Genomic DNA, 19,039 nt, shown 5'->3' on the forward strand with positions numbered 1-19,039 from the left:
AAAAAAAAAGAAAACTGTGATTGATTCCTCTGTCATAGGAATCAGTAAAACACTAAAGTGAAATGTGCAGCGAAATCTGCAGCTGAGCATGATTTGCGGGTCGGCGGCTCTCTTGTGGGTGTGCTTGGCGAGCGACGTCCTGCTGACGGGTCGCTTCGGCAAAGGTGTACTGACGACATTTCGATGACGGATGTGACATCAGTGAAATCTTGGGGTATCGCGCCATAAAACACGTTCGTGTTAAAATATAAAACCCAAATACGAACAACCCTAAGTGTAACGTACTCTCTAGTACTAAAGGTTGCTTCCCCGCAAGAAGACCCTGTGTGCAGAGGTTCACTCTTTACAGGCCGCCTGCTTCGTTGTAAAGGCGTCACTTCCATGACGGATATGACGCCAGCGAAACCTTCGTGTATCCAGGAATAAAACAATTTCGTGTTAAAAAGTACAACACAGCATACACGGGAAACTGTTTACACTCTGCTTTAATGAACTGCACTACACTATGTACAAGTTGCGCCGGCCTGACACTCGCTGCAACTCCACCACGCCGCACGGTACAGACGCCCCGAGCGAAGCTATTCAGTTCCACTCACACACGCGAGATTTACCGGTTAGTTCCGAGACAAAAATAAATAGGTTCGTTGGGCAGCAGTTGGTCGGACGGCGGAACCAAGTCGATGGCTCTTCGAATCCGCCCCGTGGCATGGAACATTTCGTCGCACCTATCGCTCTTCGCTCCATTGCAGACATTCAGGCAGACTATACTGATGGTAGGGAAACAATAAACGCACGCGGACACACACGCACACGCACACATGTAGATCAACTGTTCGTCCCCGTCGCCGCACCAACAACGATGCTGAGGTGCGTATCTCCGTGTTCCGCTTTTATGCATGTTGTTCATATCTGCTCCGCGTTCTATTTGTTTTCTTCTTTTTGGTATAGCAGGCTCAGCAAGTGCGGTAGGCGTTGCGTCCCGCACCCTTTCTCGGTCTTTGACATCATTCCTCCATCTCTGAAACGGGTGTCGGAGTACAACATCGGTCAGGTTCATGAAACATTGCCGCCTTGGTCAGTTTTCTTTCGTCCGTTCGTATAATGAGGATCAAACAGCCAACGCGTGAGCTGCATTTTGATGTTGTACTTGTGGTCTTGTGCGTAGCGTCGTACAAGGCGAAAAACGAATCAACCAGCCTGGCTGGCAATCCGTCTTGTTGCAATGGCGAATTGGACCTATTATCATTCGTGAGTACCGGGATCATGACTGGTTCTTTTGTTGCGTCCGGGGCATCTTAAGCCTGGCTCCGAATAGGTTGGGAGGGCCATTGGAGTGGTCGGTCTCCTGCGTGGTGGTGGGCTTGCTCGTCGTCGTAGTCGTCGTCCTGAAAACCTTGCGCGTCGTTGTGCTTTGCTGGCTAATGAGCGGGGAGTCGCTAACTGCTCGGCCAGCGTTCTCCCTCGGTTGTATGAACGAGTGGTAAGCGTGTCTGTCTCCCGTACTCGTGCTCGTGCTGACGGACACGGACGTTTTCACCGCCACCTTCTTTTCCTCCGCCTTGGTCCCGACTGTTTCGATCTTGACCGTCGATGTCTGTGCGTTCTTGTCGTCACCTTTGGAGTACTGCACCTTGCTCTGCGCGGTCTTTCCCGACAGCTTCTTGTTGAGGTCCGTCTCTGACCCGATGAACTGGATTTCGGCGTCTTTGAACAGCTTGTTGAATTCCTCGACGGTCATGCGCACGTAACCCGGTGGTGGCTTATGCTGGGCCGGCGCATAGTAGGCGTGGTAGAGCTGGGCCTTCTCTTCCTCCTTTTGGACGGTCTGCCCTTGTATCGGGTGGAAATGTATCGCGCCCCTTTGACCGACCTTGTCCTTTTGTTCCTGGCTCGGCGCCTCGCCCGTTGTTTTTGCGTCTTGGCCGGGAGTTTCGGTGATGTCCTCCGTGTACTGGTCGTAGTCAGCTTCTTCCGTCTCCCCATCAGAAACGCGGCTTGATTCTTCTTTTGATGGCTCCTTGCTGTCGTCTTCGGGAGCTTTCTCTTGCTGACTTCCCTCTTTCTGAACGTCCTGGAAAAACGGGTCTCCGTTGTCTTCCTGCTTGTGGTCATCGTGGGGATATGCGGGCTGCTCGTAGTACTGATCGTCGTTGCTAACCTCACCGGTGGCGTTGTAACCCTGCTGATGGTGACTGTCTTGAGAAGAGTCCTGTTGGTCCTGGTGTTGAAAGAAGGGCGCGCTCGCGACGTCTTCGGGCCTGTGGTAATGGGTGAACACTGGCGCAGGCGAAGGGGCAGACGTGGTAACCGGAGCGGTCCTGGCAGGGAACGGTGGAGGCTCGTGCTGCGACGGCGTGATAATGTTTAGGTTGATTCCATCCACACGTATCGGGTGGCCGCTCGGATGAATGCCCGTGGCCAGGACATCGGCAGGTACGTCTTCGACGTGGATTCTGGGTGGCTGTCTGGGGTCGTAGTCGCCCTGCGGCCGCCCGCGCACTATTTCGGCGTTGATCGTGTGTTCCTGGTATCCCGGATAAGGGACGGCGAGCTGCTCGTGGTGCTGGTTGTGTTGGTGCTGTGGATACGGGGGAGGCTGGTGGTATTGCTGGTTTTGGTGCTGTTGTTGCTGCTGGTGGTGCTGTTGGTGCTGAAAAGGTTGTTCTTTTGGGTGGTGCTCTTGCGGCTGCTGGTGCGGAGGAGGCGGAGGAGGAGGAGACAGTGGTTGAAGGGGTCTCCTCGGCACGTGCCGGTCGTGGTTAAGTGTGTCATGCGGACGCGCAGTGACGAAGTGCTGTTGGCTGTCGGCGTGGGCCACGTCGGCATCGAGGCCCGTAAAATGGTGCGCCAGCGGAGGGGCTTCCAGTTGCTGCAGCGGGCTAGCGTGCGGCATATGATGCATGGCGTTGCCCGTCATGATTGGGCCCTGGACGACGGCCAAGTGGACCGGCGAGGCACCCATGACTTGGTGCTGCACGTTCTGCATGGCGTGCAGCGCATTCTGCACGAGCATTTGCTCGTTCATGCCGCCACCGCCATGCCGAGCGTTCCCCATGATGCCCTGCAGCAAGTCTTGTCCTCCCTGGTACTTCTGCTTGTTCTTCATCTCCTCGGGCTTCCTAGGGCTCTCCGTGTACGTTGGCTTATGCGGCGGGGGTGCTGTCGCCCTCGGCTTCGGGTACCAGCGGAATATGTTCTTGTCGAGCTGCGGCTGGAAAGGCGGAGCTGTGGGGTGCTCGCCGAACTGGCCTCCGGGCCCCGGGTGAGCGAGTGGAACACCGGGCGGGAGGCCTTGTGGACCGGCGCCCTCGTGGCCCTCCTGCGACCCGTGGCCCTGCGCTCCGTGCGCAGGGTTCACCATGCTCGCGATGAGGCGCTCCACGTCGGGTGCGACTCCACCCGAGGCGTGCAGGTGTTGGATCAGTTGCTCGAGGTTTGCCGGCTGAATGCTGGCGTCCAGGCCAAGGGCCGACATGAGCTGCTCGCCCTGGCCCTGCAGCATCGGGTGGATGGAGACGGGCAGCTTGCTCAGCATGCTCTCCAGCGCCGACTCCGCCGCTCCGCCGCCGCCGTCACCCTGGGACTCGGAGACGTCCTGGAGAAGCTGGTGCGGAAGTTGAGGCCTCTCGTCCCCGATGGGGCTCCCGTGCACGATCTGCGAGCCGCTAGACTTGAGGTCGGCCTTGGCTTCGTCTTTCTGGTAGTCGTCCTCGTCTCCCGTGGCGAAGTTAGATTCGGGCTTCGTGGCGTATAGGGCCGGGTTCGAGCCCTGGCTCAGAGAGCCGTGGTTCGACTGGTGCTTGACGTACAGCACTGGTTGGAAGTCGCAGCAGCCGGTCGCGCCACCGACGACGGATGACATGGGAATTTGGCGGGCTATGGACTGTGACTCGGCGACCCGTTCCGACGCACTGGAGGCTTCCGCCTTCAGGTCCTCCTGCAGGCGAGTTTGAAACGAGTCAGACAACGGATTAGGCGTCACGGAGCATCACGCGGCACAACTTGCGCACAATGACACCGTGGAATCCGCTGAATGCCAAATGAATGGAAGGGCGCGCAATCTTTCTGAGAAATTCGCTTAGTATAATACAGCGGAAACCACAACAGTATGAAATTTATTAGGAGTGTGTTAGTGTGACACATACTGACAAATAAAAGTTGCAGTGACCGTGAAAATGGGACCAAGAGAAAACTCGAAACAGTGAACATGTGTGTCAGTATTCGATACTTCTCTTGTTCCCGTTTTCTGCTCGCTGCAATTTTTATTCGCCACATAAAGTTGTTTTTTTCTTGATATAGTCAAAATTATTTCAAACTTTGATAACTACCGAATACAGTCTCAATTATCGCAGATTAATTAACCCAGATTCCTGTGTAACAATACGTACGTATTTCACGTGTGAACAAAAAGCCAAACATTGCCAACCATTTTGTAGCCCCTTTCTCCTTTTTAAAGTACTGTAGACGTAAGGTATAAAAGTGTTGATTATGACCGGAGCATGACGGCTTTTCGTCATTAGTTTTGAATTGAGCTTTAGCATATACAAAACTGTTCTTCAACAAAAACAACAGCCTCTAAATGGGAACATTGCGGCGTTGCTAACGTGCGTGTTGTGCCATTTTGTTGCAGTGTCTTGCCATCCCGTGCTATTCTGTACTGTTGATTTTGTGTGTCAATTTTAAAACACGCTATCTTGCGGCTACCATATACAGCGTGAGTTGGCGCTTCCACATTAATACAAAGCGGCTGTGGCGAGGAATGTTACGGGTGGTCTCCCTCCAAATAGGGGGGAAATATTACGCAAGGAATATTACGGTAGAGAGTGTTCTCCCCAGTTTCAGCTTTGTGTGCCTTTGACCGAAGAAAATTTCCTGGGGATCAATCAGTCAACCAGTGGATCCCACACCTCTTTCACACAGCGCTTCGACAGCGCGATCGGTTCTGTGAAGCGTTCTTCCAGCGAATGGATGGGGCGCGCTTTTCAATGCGACCTCTAGCAGGGCGCAATTACGCGTCGCTTCAGAGCCATGTATTTGAACACATTTCGCTAGGACGCACACGCTGCAGTATTTTTCGCTTTCACAAAGGCAGCCTTTGTCAAGTGTATACATTTTACAGCCGGTCGAGACAGACAGCACTTCACACAAGCAAGTTGTCACGCAGTAGGGGCTATGGCCACGGGAAACTATACACAGCACGCCGAGCGCAGTCATCATCCATGGAAAAATTGTAGCATGCCAGCTCAGCGGAAAGGACACAGCGCGGCAGGAATGTGGAAAAACTCCGAGGACAGCTAAGCGCTCATTATGTGTTGTGATGCGAAAGAACCCTCGGTACCGCGAGAAGCTTGGAGCTCTGCATGCTGAAATCAAGCCGCTCTAACCAGAGGTGCTCTCCGCTTTTCGACGTAATTCAGCGCAATGCCGCACGCCGCTTTCCCTTGAATTTTTGTATTTTTCTTTTGAGCTGCACTCACTACGGAACGCGCCGCAGCCAGCGGGAGTTTATGAGCCTTCTACACGCGCCGGACAACACCGACGCCGGCTTTTTCATATGTGTCAATAAATGGAAAAGAGAGAGAGGGAGAAAAAAAAAGGCGCAGCTCGCACTAGGTGCAAGGCTGGAGGCTGGAGAAACAGTGCAGCTGGAGGTCGACCTAGCGTCTTCCGGTTTTGCTAAGTTTTGTTAGGTTTTGCTAAGCTTTGCTAAGTTTTGTTAGGTTTCGCGATATTCTTGATCAGCTATAAACTAAGTGTTCAGGGGGGAAGCCAAGTTTAGCTGGGGTTTACAAGGCTGTTGCGACCAGTCCCCCACACTGACAGCAGATCCCAGGGGGGAAGAAGCTAGGTCGACCCCCAACTCCACTGTTTCGCCAGCCTTGCACCACTAGTGCAAAATGTAACAATTTTTTTTGCGTTTTAGTAGCCCAAGAGAGACTACAACCTTTAACATGGTATAGTAAGGGATACGCATACGCATATGCCCCTTGTGCTCACACTCGAGCAGGTGCGCAAGTAGGCTTCACTGTTATAATACCCTATCTGCGGTGGGGCACCCTTTACAGACAGCGCAGTTTTTTGTTGTTGTTTCTTTGTTTTTGCTAACGCCACCGGACAAAGCTCAAGCTTAAACAGCTCCGCTGTTAATAATAAGCAACGCGGTGTGTTCATACAATACTATTTTCTTACACTGTGTATGGTTCATACAGATATCTATTTCATTCACAAGGGACGAAGAGCTGACTGTGCGCTGCAGTGCCATTGAATAGCGAGCACAAGAGCACTAACGCATAACTAACCGTACTCTCCCAAACCCAATAACGATGTTCACTCGCTCAAACTGCATTCTCTCTGCCCGCGTAAAACACGCACCTTGGAGTCCGAGTCCCTGAGGCTGTGTGGCAGCGGCGGCAGCCTGACGGGAGCGAGCGCCGAGGCGCTGCCGTCCAGCGCCACTGCGCGGCTGGTCTTGACGAAGAAGAAGGGGCTTCCAGGCATGATGGGTCGCCAGCCGCCGTACTCCCACCGGATCTGGTCCTCCAGGACCCCGCGGCGGGAGCGGGCCACCCCCGAAGAAGGTGCGGCTGGTCCCGTGGGCGTCGCCACCGCGCAGGCCACGACCAGCGCCGTCAGCAGCACCGTCGTCCACGGCTGCGTACAGCAGACAGGGTCGAATGTGAACATCTTCGAGAGAACTCGGTCCGGTTACAATAATCTTGAGGAAGAAGCAAAGACACCACCTGAGGACGTTTATTAAAAGCGGTCCCAACGTTTCCGAGCCAACTCGGCTCCTTCATCAGGGGTGACTGCGTTCGTCTACAAGTAGCAGTTATTTAAGGTGGCTTCTTTTTTCTTTTACTTGTTTCTTGCCCTTGCAAGTCGGAGGCCGTGGGCGTAAATGACCCCGAGACGTTGGGATGGCTTTTAATAAACGACCTTGGCCACTTCTCCGACAAGGTGCACGGGTAATTGATTGATCAGACAATTGCCGTCTCACTGGCTATCGCATGACGCCGCTATGTACGAAGTCGTAGGCTCTATAATTCCAAACGACATCTCAAGCAAGTGGCGGATGCAGCAGGTGTTTCGGCAACCCGGCCTGCCTACGCCGTTTCGCTCTCGCCGCGGTCATCTCGGCATGGCCACGCGACATTTCGTATAGTTGAGCGTGCACCCATCCCTGTTCGTCGCGATATCATGAAGTGCTCGTTACACAAGAAAGAAAGGGTATACTCTTTCTTGGATTGCTTAAATGCAAAAATTTTGGTCTGTCTGTCTGTCTGTCTGTCTGTCTGTCTGTCTGTCTGTCTGTCTGTCTGTCTGTCTGTCTGTCCGTCCGTGCGCCCGTCTTTCGATTCAGTTGCCTGACCATAAAACGCTTCAAAGAACACCTAACCCCGAAGTATATATAGGCATAATCCTATATAGGCAGGTTGGCTGACACATGTTTACATTATTCAGGGCGAAAAAAGCTTGAGGCAGTTTTGAGGGGAAGCAGAAGTACATGACCATGAGTACCAGTGTTCTTTTAATTAGAGATAAGCGTTGGATTGTTCTTCATGACACCAAATAAAAAAAAAACCGATTGTTAGAAACTGTGTCGAAGAGAGGCAATATAAATTCGAAGATTAAAGCAAAAGTGCTGCTCTAGCTGCGCCAAGCACTAACAAAACAAAAGTTCCCACTGACACCTGAGCAGTGCGAACGCGGAAGAATTGGATCGCATAAAGCAAACCTCCGTTGCCTTTATCGTGGGAGGGTCGAAACAGGAGCGAAACAGCGCGAGAGGATCCCCCACGTATACCGATAGGTATACGACGGCTGCCTCAGTCAAAGGGCACCTGTATATTTCTGCTGAACCCCAGACGCTGCGGCAAAGTTTTGTTTATTTGCAGAAGGTTAAAGGCTCAAGGATCAGGCGCTATTCGCTTCAAATGCCGGGGGCGCTGGTCACTAGTAGACTAAATTTGTCGCCTTAATAGATGACCGGCTCCTGGAAAGAGAGTCGTTTCGACGTCTCGTGCTTTGTTGAAAGGCCTTCGTATGAAGCACCTGTCGGGCTGGCCTCCCCTCGAATATATGCGGCCTTGAAGCGCATCGATGCCGGCGGTACCCACGAAAAGGCGATTAACATTGGCTTTGCCCTTTGTATCGGGCCCGTTCTACCGTGATACTAACCTGCTTATATCTGGCCAGTATGAGCAATACTTAGAGTAATAACATCTAACCACCTCAGATTTCCTAGGAAATTGTGGATCCCCGAGCGGCTTTGGGAGGCCGCTTGCCCCAATCCCATCATCACTGACGCTCTAAAATGTTGTCAGCACAGATATAATAGCGCGTCTGTATATTGCGAAATAGGGACAAATCCTTATCATGCGTACCGCTGGAGAGGAAATAATTTCTTTAATATAATGGCAAAACTGTCAATACGAACAAATATTTATAAAATTAAAACAAATGAGCTGTGGTGCGTACCGTGGCGTACTGTGGCGCGTACTAATGTGACGAACATGGTTCATAATCAAATTCCTCAAATATTAAACCAGAACATTACAAATTTATTACAGTGATCTCACACGTGCATTTTAACGCGCAGAATGTCACTCTTTTAATTTGTCAGTTACTTGTTGTGCCGGCATGAATGGCAGAAGTTGGAATGCCTGCAGAGGATGGAATGCCTGAACCCTGGACCAAGGCACAATCTCTCCTCTCAGCGGAAAGTTCTGAACGCATTGGTTTGACTACCTGAACATATCGGCGTCGTTCCGACATAATAGCTGTAGTCCCCTTACTGCGGACAGATCAAAGATCAAGTTATATGTAATGCTCGTACACAGGACGCCAGGTCTTTTTTTTCTCCTATCGTCTACTACTCTTCCTCTTTACTAATTTACTATCTTTTCCCATACCCCTTCCTGCAGAGTAGCATGGCGGCGAACGCATGTCGTCAAACGTCTCTGCATTTCCCTCTTTAATAAAAGTCTCTCTCTCTCTCTCTCTCTCTCTCTCTCTCTCTCTGGCATCTCAGTTCGCGGCTGGCAGGCATGATGTGTGTGCTGCTCTTGTAAATTTCCCTCTTTTCTCTTTTTTGACATAATTGTAGAGCTTGCGCTACACTTTTTTTCACGGATAACTTAAACTGTAGATAATTGTGCGCGTTAACGTTGGCTTGGGGGGGGGAGGGTGGGGGGGAATAGCCGTCAAGACGCTAACTGACTTTTTAAATGTGCTCTCCTGTGCTGTTGAATGAAGATTGGGTTGGGTTTGACTTGTTTTGAGTCGATATGTTGATTGTGATTATTTATTTAATATACCCATCTGTAACACAACTGCACAGCGTTTGCATAAGTACTCAGGGAAAATAAATGACGATGACGATGGTGTCAATGATAATGATGTTTATGGTAGCATATTTTTCACTCCATCACTCAGCACTGAGTTCTTTTACGACAGATGTACCCACCAGGACATAAATCCCTCACAAAAGAACAAGAAGTCACACTTGTGCAGCTACAGACCAATACTTTTCCTCACCCTAGAGGATTTCACGTTATATGCCCCGCAATGTATACATCCACTTGCCCTAACTGGAGAGTCCTCGAGTTTATTTCACACGGCTTGCCAGCAGAGTAATAACATCGAAACCGTACTGAATCCAGCATTAGAGCAGTGGGAGCGAGAGCTGGCCAGCTGTGACCGTTATCGGCAGCTTCGGCTCGTCGAGAGGGCGAAGACGTTAGCAAGCTCTTCTGGGGTCCTGGACTGAGGACTACACTCACGTCGTTCTTATCTAATCACAGTAAATGTTTTCTTCCTCCTCCTCCTCCTGCCCCGCTTGGCGTGGGCGAAAGGAGAGGCAGTTACGTGGCAGGGCAGCAGAGGACTATCCTCTTTCGACCACGTCTGCAGCGAAGCGCGCAGATACGCGGCCAATCTTTTATGTTTGATACCTTGAAACACGCGCACGCGCGCACGCACACGTAGATGGATACCAAAGGAAGAAAACACGACACAAGCGCTGTGGGCAAGTTTTAAACAACGTCATGAAAAATACCCTATATAAGGAATGTGGACTTCACTCCGGGGGGAGGGGGGTTCCAGAAAAAAGTGACAGGGTGCACAATATAAGAAACAAAAAGCGACGTAAAAACCACCAACAAAAATGTATCCCACAGTAAAAATCAACAACCTAGAGGTTGAGATTGTAAGGTCTAACGCGCCGACGCAACGCAGGCGATGAGGCGCGCCGTACTGGAGGGCTCCGGATTAATTTTGACCACCTAGGGATCCTTAACGTGCGCCGAAATCTCGTACACACGGGCGTTTTTGCAACAACCTAGGGATGCAGTCGGCGTATTCTATCCTCCTGACTGTCACCCTAATTTATATTCTCCTTCAAAGCACGGGACAACGGCTGATCGTGGCGGTGAGACCATCCGTCTGAGCCGCATAAGCTTGGTACATCATCTGCGACAGGAAAGGAATTATTCGGTGTGAGTGACCTCGACCGTCCCCACCGCGTACGTGGGTGACAATCCGTTAAGGTGCCGAAGGAAACTTCTTTCTTTCCCGTGACCCCTGCGTAAACGGCAAGCTCGCTTTACACCTGCAGATGCAGCGATTCAAACACTCCACACTTGTCCCTTTGCAACTCTGGAGGAGGCAACGATGCACGAATCGCGAGACGACAGTGTACACGGATATAAGGCGGGCGCTACCGGCATGGTGGCTGCTGGGCCGGCGGGGACCATCGCCCGCTCAGGCATGCCAATATTGGCTCGGATAGTGACCGAGATTCCTCAGCGGCAAAGAACCCCGCCCCTGGGGGTGCTGGCATGGGCGCTCCTCGTCGTTGGGCCCGCTGGTTACGCGCGCCCTCCGCACGAGCAGGAAAAAAACGGCGCCAGACGAGACGACGACGATCTTGACACACTTCTTCCTGCTGAGCGCGCCGCCTCCTCCTCCTCCTCTCCCGTTCACGGACGGGCTTTCTTAATCCCTCGTTCCTCAGCTGCTCGTCTTCTCGTCCTTTTTCGGCCACTTTGTTTCTGTTCACCGCCTGGCAGACCAGTCGGATGGCATTCCACGAAACCCAGTAACTATCTCCCCGGCCAGAGCCGCAGCCCGGTGACACCGTCATTGTGTTAGTCAGACACGAAAGTGAACGCCTAATTGCACCTTCCTCCGAGGTTCTTCAAAACATGGTGGCAAATACAAAAACCTGTGCGCCCATTGAAGGGCTCTCCGGGAACTGTAGAAAAGAGCGCAGTGAAAAAAAAAAAAATGCCGGCCAATCTACCCTGTGAAGGTGGTTGGAAAGCGGAGCTGTAAGCGACACCCACAATTATCACCCATGCGACGTCACTTGAATTCGCATAAAGAGTGGAACCAGAGACAATTAAAAGCACTTAACCACACCCTTTATTACTTCCAAGAGATGTTCTCTGCTAAGGTTAAATCAATGCATGTTTCATGAATGGTGGAGGGCCGAGTTGTGTTGGTAAACCACATGAGGGGAAGCTCGTTTTTTATGAAATTAAAGGAAGCTCAACCCCGGTGTTAGGCGATCTCACTTCTCCGTTTCTGCCGCCGCCGACGGAGGCGACAAGATAGGCGGCAGAGACGGAGGAGAGGTGCGATGCCATCCGTTGGTGTGAGCCTCCTTTAATTTTTACTAACTCCTAACGCATGCACGACTGCTACGCTACACGTGCCGTGGGCGGAGCGCACAGCGGCGCGAGAGGTCACGTGGCACTATCACGTGGAATACAGCGAGAACCCACAGCTGTGCTCGATGAGTGCACCATCTGTCGCCCCTGTCTCCGCATGACCTCGTAGCTCAATTGGTAAGACGAGCTCTCGCTCCGCTTCTATATTCGTTCCAGGTTCGAATCCTGGCGGTGCCAGCAACTTCTTTTATTTGTTCGCGGGAGTTTCCTGTTGACACCAATGGTCGCGACAGAACCCTTGGGGGTAGAGGTAGAATTCTTCGCTTAAAAAAAAAGTCAAAAACAGTAAACCCTCGTTATATATAATAATGCTTGCACACGTGTGAGGCTCACTGGAGGTTGTTTTTAACATGGCGGCGATGCCAGGGCATATACCCGGAACATTGTAATGAATAATGATACCAAGTAGTATACGGTTTGCTTCGTATCCGTAGCTATCCAGATGCGATGCCTTGCGAAAGAGTGCATTCGTCTAACAGAGAACGGGGGAACGGGGCAATGGCCATTAACGTTTGCAGAAGGGACAATGAACGGCGGCGGCATCTTCCTTTCTACCGCCAGGAGCGGTAGGACACGGTTACGTAGGAAGAATTCATCACACGATGCAATCCATTGACAATTTCCTCGTATGAGACTCATGACGTTGAGTACCGTGATGTAGGGAGTTTGGCGGCATGCGCCGCCGTCAGGCTGCGGCGGCAAGATTTTCCTTTGGCGCTGGGGATATCTTTTACATCTTTCCGCCTCTGGACCGACTTCTGTTCTCGCTGAGCTTCTTTCTTACCCATGACGTCACACTCAACTAGCTGAGTCGCACGTCTACCTCCCCTCCCCACCCTCCCGACAATTTTTACAGCATTCTTTTCTGTAAGACACAGCTGCTTCGTGAGGAAGCCATCTTTTATTTATCTCGGGAGTAGAGGAAAAAAATCATGCACACCTCCGTCTAACGACGACGTTGGTTGAACGCTAAGATTTCTCGTGACATATTATTTGGTTGGCCAGTCCCACATTGCGAGTATGTGCCCCTCTGGAGGTACGCAATCATTTTTTCTAGGTTACTCAACAGCAACTCTCGGGAGCGCACTCCGCAAGCCAGCGTCTGGGTTTGGGGTGTACGGCGCGAATCGGCACCTGCTCCTTATCGTTCGCTTCGACCATGTCGAAATGAAGCGATCGGATAGACACCGGCTTCATAACGCCAGGGATGCAGGTTCGATTCCGGCCACGGGAAACGTTGTTCTCTTTCATTTCACCCACGATTATTCATCATCATCGTGAGAGAAAACTGGCTTTCCTGCGGGGCGTATTGGCGTACAATGGCATCATTGAGGACACTAAAGCTTCGCTTTAAAAATGACTCAGGTTTAACACCTCTAAACCTAATAATCACGAGCGAAAGCAAAGGCTATGTAAACCAGAAACTCTATGATGTACACAGTGTTTCGCGAAAGTTTGCCTTTGCTTGAGAGTTCGCAGCCTGTGTCATCTAGCTATATCTGCTAAATGATTAGACTCATCGTTTCGCTTGCGGTGTAGGGCGCGCGCAGGCTGCCCAGCTTGTGCACCGCCGTTGGCGAGACTGCAGAATCGAGCAAGCAGCGTTTTCGGGTGCGTGCATCCTGCGTTTCTCTAGTCTTCGTTTCTGGAAACTCAGTGAGTGCAGCATCACTTGTTAAATGGACCCTGCAACACTTTCGATAGCGCTTTCACTCTTTCCCTGGCCCAGCCTCCATTTGTTGGGCGATAAGGCACAGGTGAAGAAACCGCTTCGCCCTCGCCTGCAACGTGGGTCACAGCGGCGAAGCTCCTAGCAAAGAAAGGCGCCTTACGCGCCAGCGTCTCAAGGTCAATGCGCCTCGATGAATGACCTTGAAAGATGTAGTGTAATAGAGCTCTCACTCTAAAAATCACCAGAGGGGTTCATTTATCGGTGACACGGGAGGGCTTTTGGGACAGACACGGTGAACGATAACATGAGAAGAATTTCAGGGAGGGGAAATCAGATCCCTTCGAGGGCTGGCCACAGGGATGCAAAGCAATATATTTGCTCAATTGCGCTATTCGCTGCGAGTAATAACTTATCGGTTCCCCTTACAGCAAAGCACGCATTCACACGCGTTGAAAGTTCATCGCTGCCTAGCCTCCTCCTTATGCAATATGGGGCGTTGTTGACGTCACAGACTCCATTTCCTTGTCCTCCTACTTCCCTCTGTTTCGCGATGTCCCAGTTCTTTTGTTTAGCGTAGCTGTCGGCACAAGAAACGTTGCTTTTGTTGCCGCTTCCTCCTTGCAAGAAACGCGTTCTCCTTACGCAATTTTTTTTCACCTTTGCTTTGGGTCCCAAACGCTCTAGTGCAGTGCCCGTGTGGTATATTCTTCAAGGTTATTTTCTTTGAAGAGCTTATCTCCTTTGTCGCTAAAATGCGAACGCTTTTTAGAAGCAAGAAGACGGGAGTTATATGGCGTGATGCGGCATACGTAAAAGCCCCTTTTGACATTTTACGAGGGATGCACTCGCACAACCGAAGGGATGATGCTCCGCCACCACAGACGAGCGCAATAAGGAACAAGGTCTCCACAAATCGATCCTGGCTGTAGCGCAGTTATGGCTTTCGAACACCCTCATACAAAACAGCCCGAATTGTAAATCCTGGTCCGTAAAAAGCGTAAAAAATCAGTCAGAGTAGTGCATTATTTTGTTGGGCGTCTTGTTTAAAGTTGTTTTGTTTGTTGTCATCACAACAGTTTAGTTGAGTCAACATATAATCTTGTCACTATCGAAGATGCCTTCAGGCCACTTGAAAGTTCAAAAGATTTCTTCAGCACAACTTTTGCGTGCTTTGAACTGGGCATGCAGAGTTGTAACACATCTACAAACACAGCCCTTCGTATGGTGAAGGTTGCTCAGTTTTTTGTTCTTTTTTTCTTTGTAAAGATGACAGAGCGACGTCAATATTTGTTTCCAGATAAAGTACCGGTCAGCATGCAGAGGGGCCACGAGTACAATCCTTATGTACCCATTTTCTGATTCTCTATTATGTAGATAAACTGTACTCAAATGGCGTCAGTAGACGCCCTCGTCTCGTTCTAATCATCATCATCGACGACGACGACAATGATGACGATGTGGCTTTTTAGCTAGTATCGGGTGGGCGCTGGCCTTTCACCCTAGCCGTCGCTTCAAGATAACTAAAAGCGAATATACATAAATTCTGGCTTCTCCGCATAGATTAATAATTGATTGCTAACGGCATTCCCTCTGTATGGGGTGACGAGGTGTGCAATTTTACCAACGAAGCTAATGTATCCATGCTGTCCTACTTTCCGAATTTTAGTACGGATATTTGAGGCAAGCTCAAGTTTGTCCGCAACAGATGGTATCTGTGCTACGATGTGTATTCTCCCTCCTCTGCTCTTCCTCCACGAGCGTTCAAATCTTTTTTTTTATTCAACTCTGCAGCCTTGTAGCTTACGGTCTATGTACCGCATTTAAACCATAGGTCGTCGGAAAGACAGATATTTCCTTCACACGAATTGCGCTTAATACAATCACATTCCAACGCAATGTGCCCGGATAGTTTCTTTTCCCTTTTCACAGGTCACGCATGCCCAATCATTTTGGGCATGGTTCCCCAAAAAGCTCATCTTTTTCAAGCAACCTGCTCTACCCTCGAAAAGCAATGCACTTCCCTTGAGGTTATATCTTTCTTTCTGTGCTATACATCTCTATCTGTGCTATACATCTCTAATGAGATTTGCAGAGCGCTTTAGGAGCTCACCTTGTCGTCGTAGCTCGCTGTAACGCGTAACGCATAACGCTCGGCTGCCGGAATCATACGTCGTAGTGAGATAACAGACCCAAGTAGAGCCCGGCGTACCATCGTTGCGGCGTCCCACAGAGGCTTAGAAAACCAAGCGGTTTATATAGTCATAACCTTTCAAAACTCGTGAACCGCTGGTGCTGTCATACATCTCCCCGTTGTTTAGCGCAAAGAAAACTGTAGGTACATATGAGGCAAAATATACGTAATTAAACGGCAGCGCCCGCATCCATTTAGTTAGGAACTCTCGTTGGGTTTTTACGATAGTAAGCGACAAAAAGTGGCAGTGCAAGAAAAAAAGGGGGCGTTCCAAACTGCGCCGTAAGGCTCCAGCGGCGCCGGCACGTGCGGGATGAAAAGCAAGCACAGGAAGAACAGAACTTCCGCTGGCGCTGTTTCAGGCAGGGGAGCGCGAGCACTGCGAAGGCTGGAAATTTGAATTGCATTGGACGAACCTCCGTTCCATTCATTTAGAGAGGAGTGAGACAGGGCGGCGAAGAGCGTGATGGGTGGTAGCAGAGAGCTGATAACGGCGCCACAGCCCATTATGGCGAATCACTGTTCTGCACTTCCGACAGCTTTCACGTTAAGTGAAACGGCTTAAATTTCTATCCTTATCCTTATCCTTATCCTATCCTTATCCTATCACTTATCCTTTTCTGCCCTCCTTGCCTATTTTTTTTTGCAGGGGGGTATCTAATTTTTCTTGGCTTTTCCACTGTTCTTCACATATTTCATCATGTGTCCATGCTTTTCTTGTAGAGGAAAGTAAAGATTTAAGCTGCCCACTTACGTGCATCCATTGTACAATCCTCAAACGTATTTTACACTGAGCTTCTCGAACTTCAAACAACTCCGACCCTATATCTCCTTGCACTGTTTCGCTAGTTGTTTTATTATGCATGCCTAAAGTCAAACAGCTTACCGTTCTATAGCTTACTTCTGCAGGCGTGATAGCGCGTTCTATTTGCGAATGTACGAATGTACATTTGCGAATGTAGATTTGCGAAGGTGCATTTGCGAATGTACCCCTTTTTGAGGTTGGCTTTCTCTCACATTGAGTATGCTTGCAGTGAAGCACTCTTGCCAGGAACTTTTAAAGCGGACAGAGAAGAGCTACAGCGCCGCACCATGGTACCCTCCCACGTACAGCTCTTGGTGTAAAAAGTGCAGCTAATTACAACGACAATAACAATGGACGTAAACTTTATCTGACTGTCCCGAGGATTCCTGGGAAAGCAAAACATCAGATGTGTTGCGCGGGATCACTTTTACTTGACAGCTGTACTGATAGATGTACTGTCTCTTTTTTAGGTGCACTGAATTTTAAGTGGAGAGCACTTTAGAGGCTCGCCTTGTCGTCTTAGCTCACTCGCTGGCCCCAATACGGCGTTCCATCGTCGCGAAATAACCCAGAGGCCTCGAAAGCCAAGTGGTTTATATAGTCGTAAGCGTTAGAAATTCGTGAGCCGCTGGCGCTTGTCACACATATCCACGTTGTTTAGCGCAAAGAAATCTGTAGGTACATTTGAGGCAAAAGTTAAGTAAGTAACCGGCAGTGAACGCGTTAATTTAGTTAAAAACGCTCGTTAGGTTGGTTTTTACGATAGTAAGCGAAAAAAAGTGGCAGTGCAACGCCGGCACGTGCGGGAGGAAAAGCCAGCACAAAAAGGACAGAACTCCCGCTGGCGCAGTTTCAGGCAGGGGGCGCGCGAGCACTGCGAAGGTGGGAAATTTGAATTGCATTGGGTGGTAGCAGTGAGAGGATAACGGCGCTACAGTCCATTATTGCGAATCACTGCTCTGCACTTCCAACAGCTTTCCCATTGAGTGGAAGGGCTTTAATCTATTTTACAACTTGTCAGCGTTACTTGAGGAATTGAGAGATATCGGAGATATAAAGCTTCACCCCAAAAGTCAGGACGATAAATATGTCCAGCGTCAATATCACCGCCTGTCTGCCCCGTTGGCCTCCTTGTTATTTTCGCAGGACCAGAAGAGATCCCCGACGTATTCATGGCTGAGAGCCACCGATTTAGAGAGTATAAAAATCTGTTTCCCGTGCACCTTCCTTTAAGCAAACACAGAACGGCTCCCACGAGGGGGGAAGCTTGTTGAGGTGGGTCATGCATGCTCATACGTGCTTACTGCGCAGTTGCTCGCCCGCGCGTCTCAGCACGTTTTCTGTTCTCCGCGCGGCACGAGCCGCAATCTAGGGTGAGAACGCTCGGCGCGTACACGAATTCTGCGGCTTATTCTTTCCCTTCTTCGCGCGGAGCCGCTCGTGGGAGGCGTGGCGCTCGTGCACGCATCGCTTGGTCTTCGTTCGGCTGGCTGCACGAGCGGAGGCTCCCGAGGCCCCACGCAGTTCCCTGTCGTTTCCCATCTGTTATGCGTGCGTGGTTGGAAAAACGAAGGGAGGCCGCAACTATTCATAGCACACCCGGGCCTGGTTAGGCAAGAGCACGCACGCATTCCGTTATTTGGCTAATATTTAAAGAAAGAGCTCCCGCCAAAAACGGCGCCATGTTTTTTAGTTCGACGCATGGGACGAGATTTCCGTCGTCCGGCTGTCCTTCAAGTTACTTCGTAGTCCAGCGTAGTGCTGACGTGTGCCTAAGAGAGATGCGGCATGCTGCATTCCGCACCGACGTCGTCACACAGCGGCTGATCAGCAGCCACTGCTATCAGCGGCTGATTCAAGCAGTGACACAGCGCTCTGTGGACCTCCTGCTGATTGCAGCTGGCTCGCAGTTTCGTCATCCTAATAATCAACATCGACGATGACAGTTCACTAGCTCGACTGCAGGACGAAGGCCGCTCCCGTCGACCTCCAACCGCTCATGTCCCGTGCCGCTAGAATCCATTCTTTGCCCAGAATTTACTTATCTGGTCCCTCCATCCCGTAGGAAATCGTCGCTCAAGGACGGTGCGGTGCGGCAGGGCGCGTCGAACGCGTTGGAGCATGGTGGGATTCTTCTAGTTCACTCTAGTGGGACGGACCTGGCAGCGCCAACCTCGACCAAGTGACCTTTACAGTTATAGCTGTAGCACTTATGAAACAAGCGGGCACGTCCACGATTCCCAGATCTCCACCTCATCTTTTCCAGCATTTGTGGTCGCCTGAACAGTCATTCGAAACGATTAAAAAGCACTGCTTCAGACACTTTTTTTTTCTCTTACCCGAAGTCCTTATCGCGTCCCGAATTATTTCAGTGTATACCAGCTCAAAAAACAAGTACCCCGAAGGAGAAAATGGAGCGCAAAGCGCGCGGACATCGGCCCACGGCAGATGGTTCGGCATCCATCCCGAGGCCAATCACCACACCCACTTTCTTCCAGTTTTCACCGCGCGCCGCTTCTGCCGTCGATCCGTATCTTTATCTTCCATCCACGCGGCCACCGATGGGACGCGTCTGACGGCGCGTGGCGGAGGTTCCACTAATACGCTCTCCGTCGACCGGTTCGCGCAGCGATTCGTGA

The 19,039-nt window shown here is 50.7% G+C and overlaps 1 protein-coding gene across 1 annotated transcript in view; it reads right to left on the minus strand.

Annotated features, from left to right (window-relative positions):
* Positions 1 to 467: 467 nt before the first annotated feature.
* Positions 468 to 19,039, minus strand: part of LOC144173236 (uncharacterized) — a 43,352-nt gene continuing 24,780 nt past the window's right edge. Inside the window, exons 2-3 of the mRNA XM_077701732.1 lie at positions 6,373 to 6,651; positions 468 to 3,937 (exon numbers count right to left, since the gene is read on the minus strand). Coding sequence (XP_077557858.1) covers positions 1,262 to 3,937; positions 6,373 to 6,651 — 2,955 coding nt within the window. The 3' untranslated portion in view covers positions 468 to 1,261. The remainder of the gene's footprint in view (positions 3,938 to 6,372; positions 6,652 to 19,039) is intronic.

Source organism: Haemaphysalis longicornis, unplaced genomic scaffold (genome assembly GCF_048455015.1).
Source record: "Haemaphysalis longicornis isolate Haplotype H1 unplaced genomic scaffold, Haemaphysalis longicornis Haplotype H1 scaffold_3, whole genome shotgun sequence".
NCBI classification, from domain to species: Eukaryota; Metazoa; Arthropoda; class Arachnida; order Ixodida; family Ixodidae; genus Haemaphysalis; species Haemaphysalis longicornis.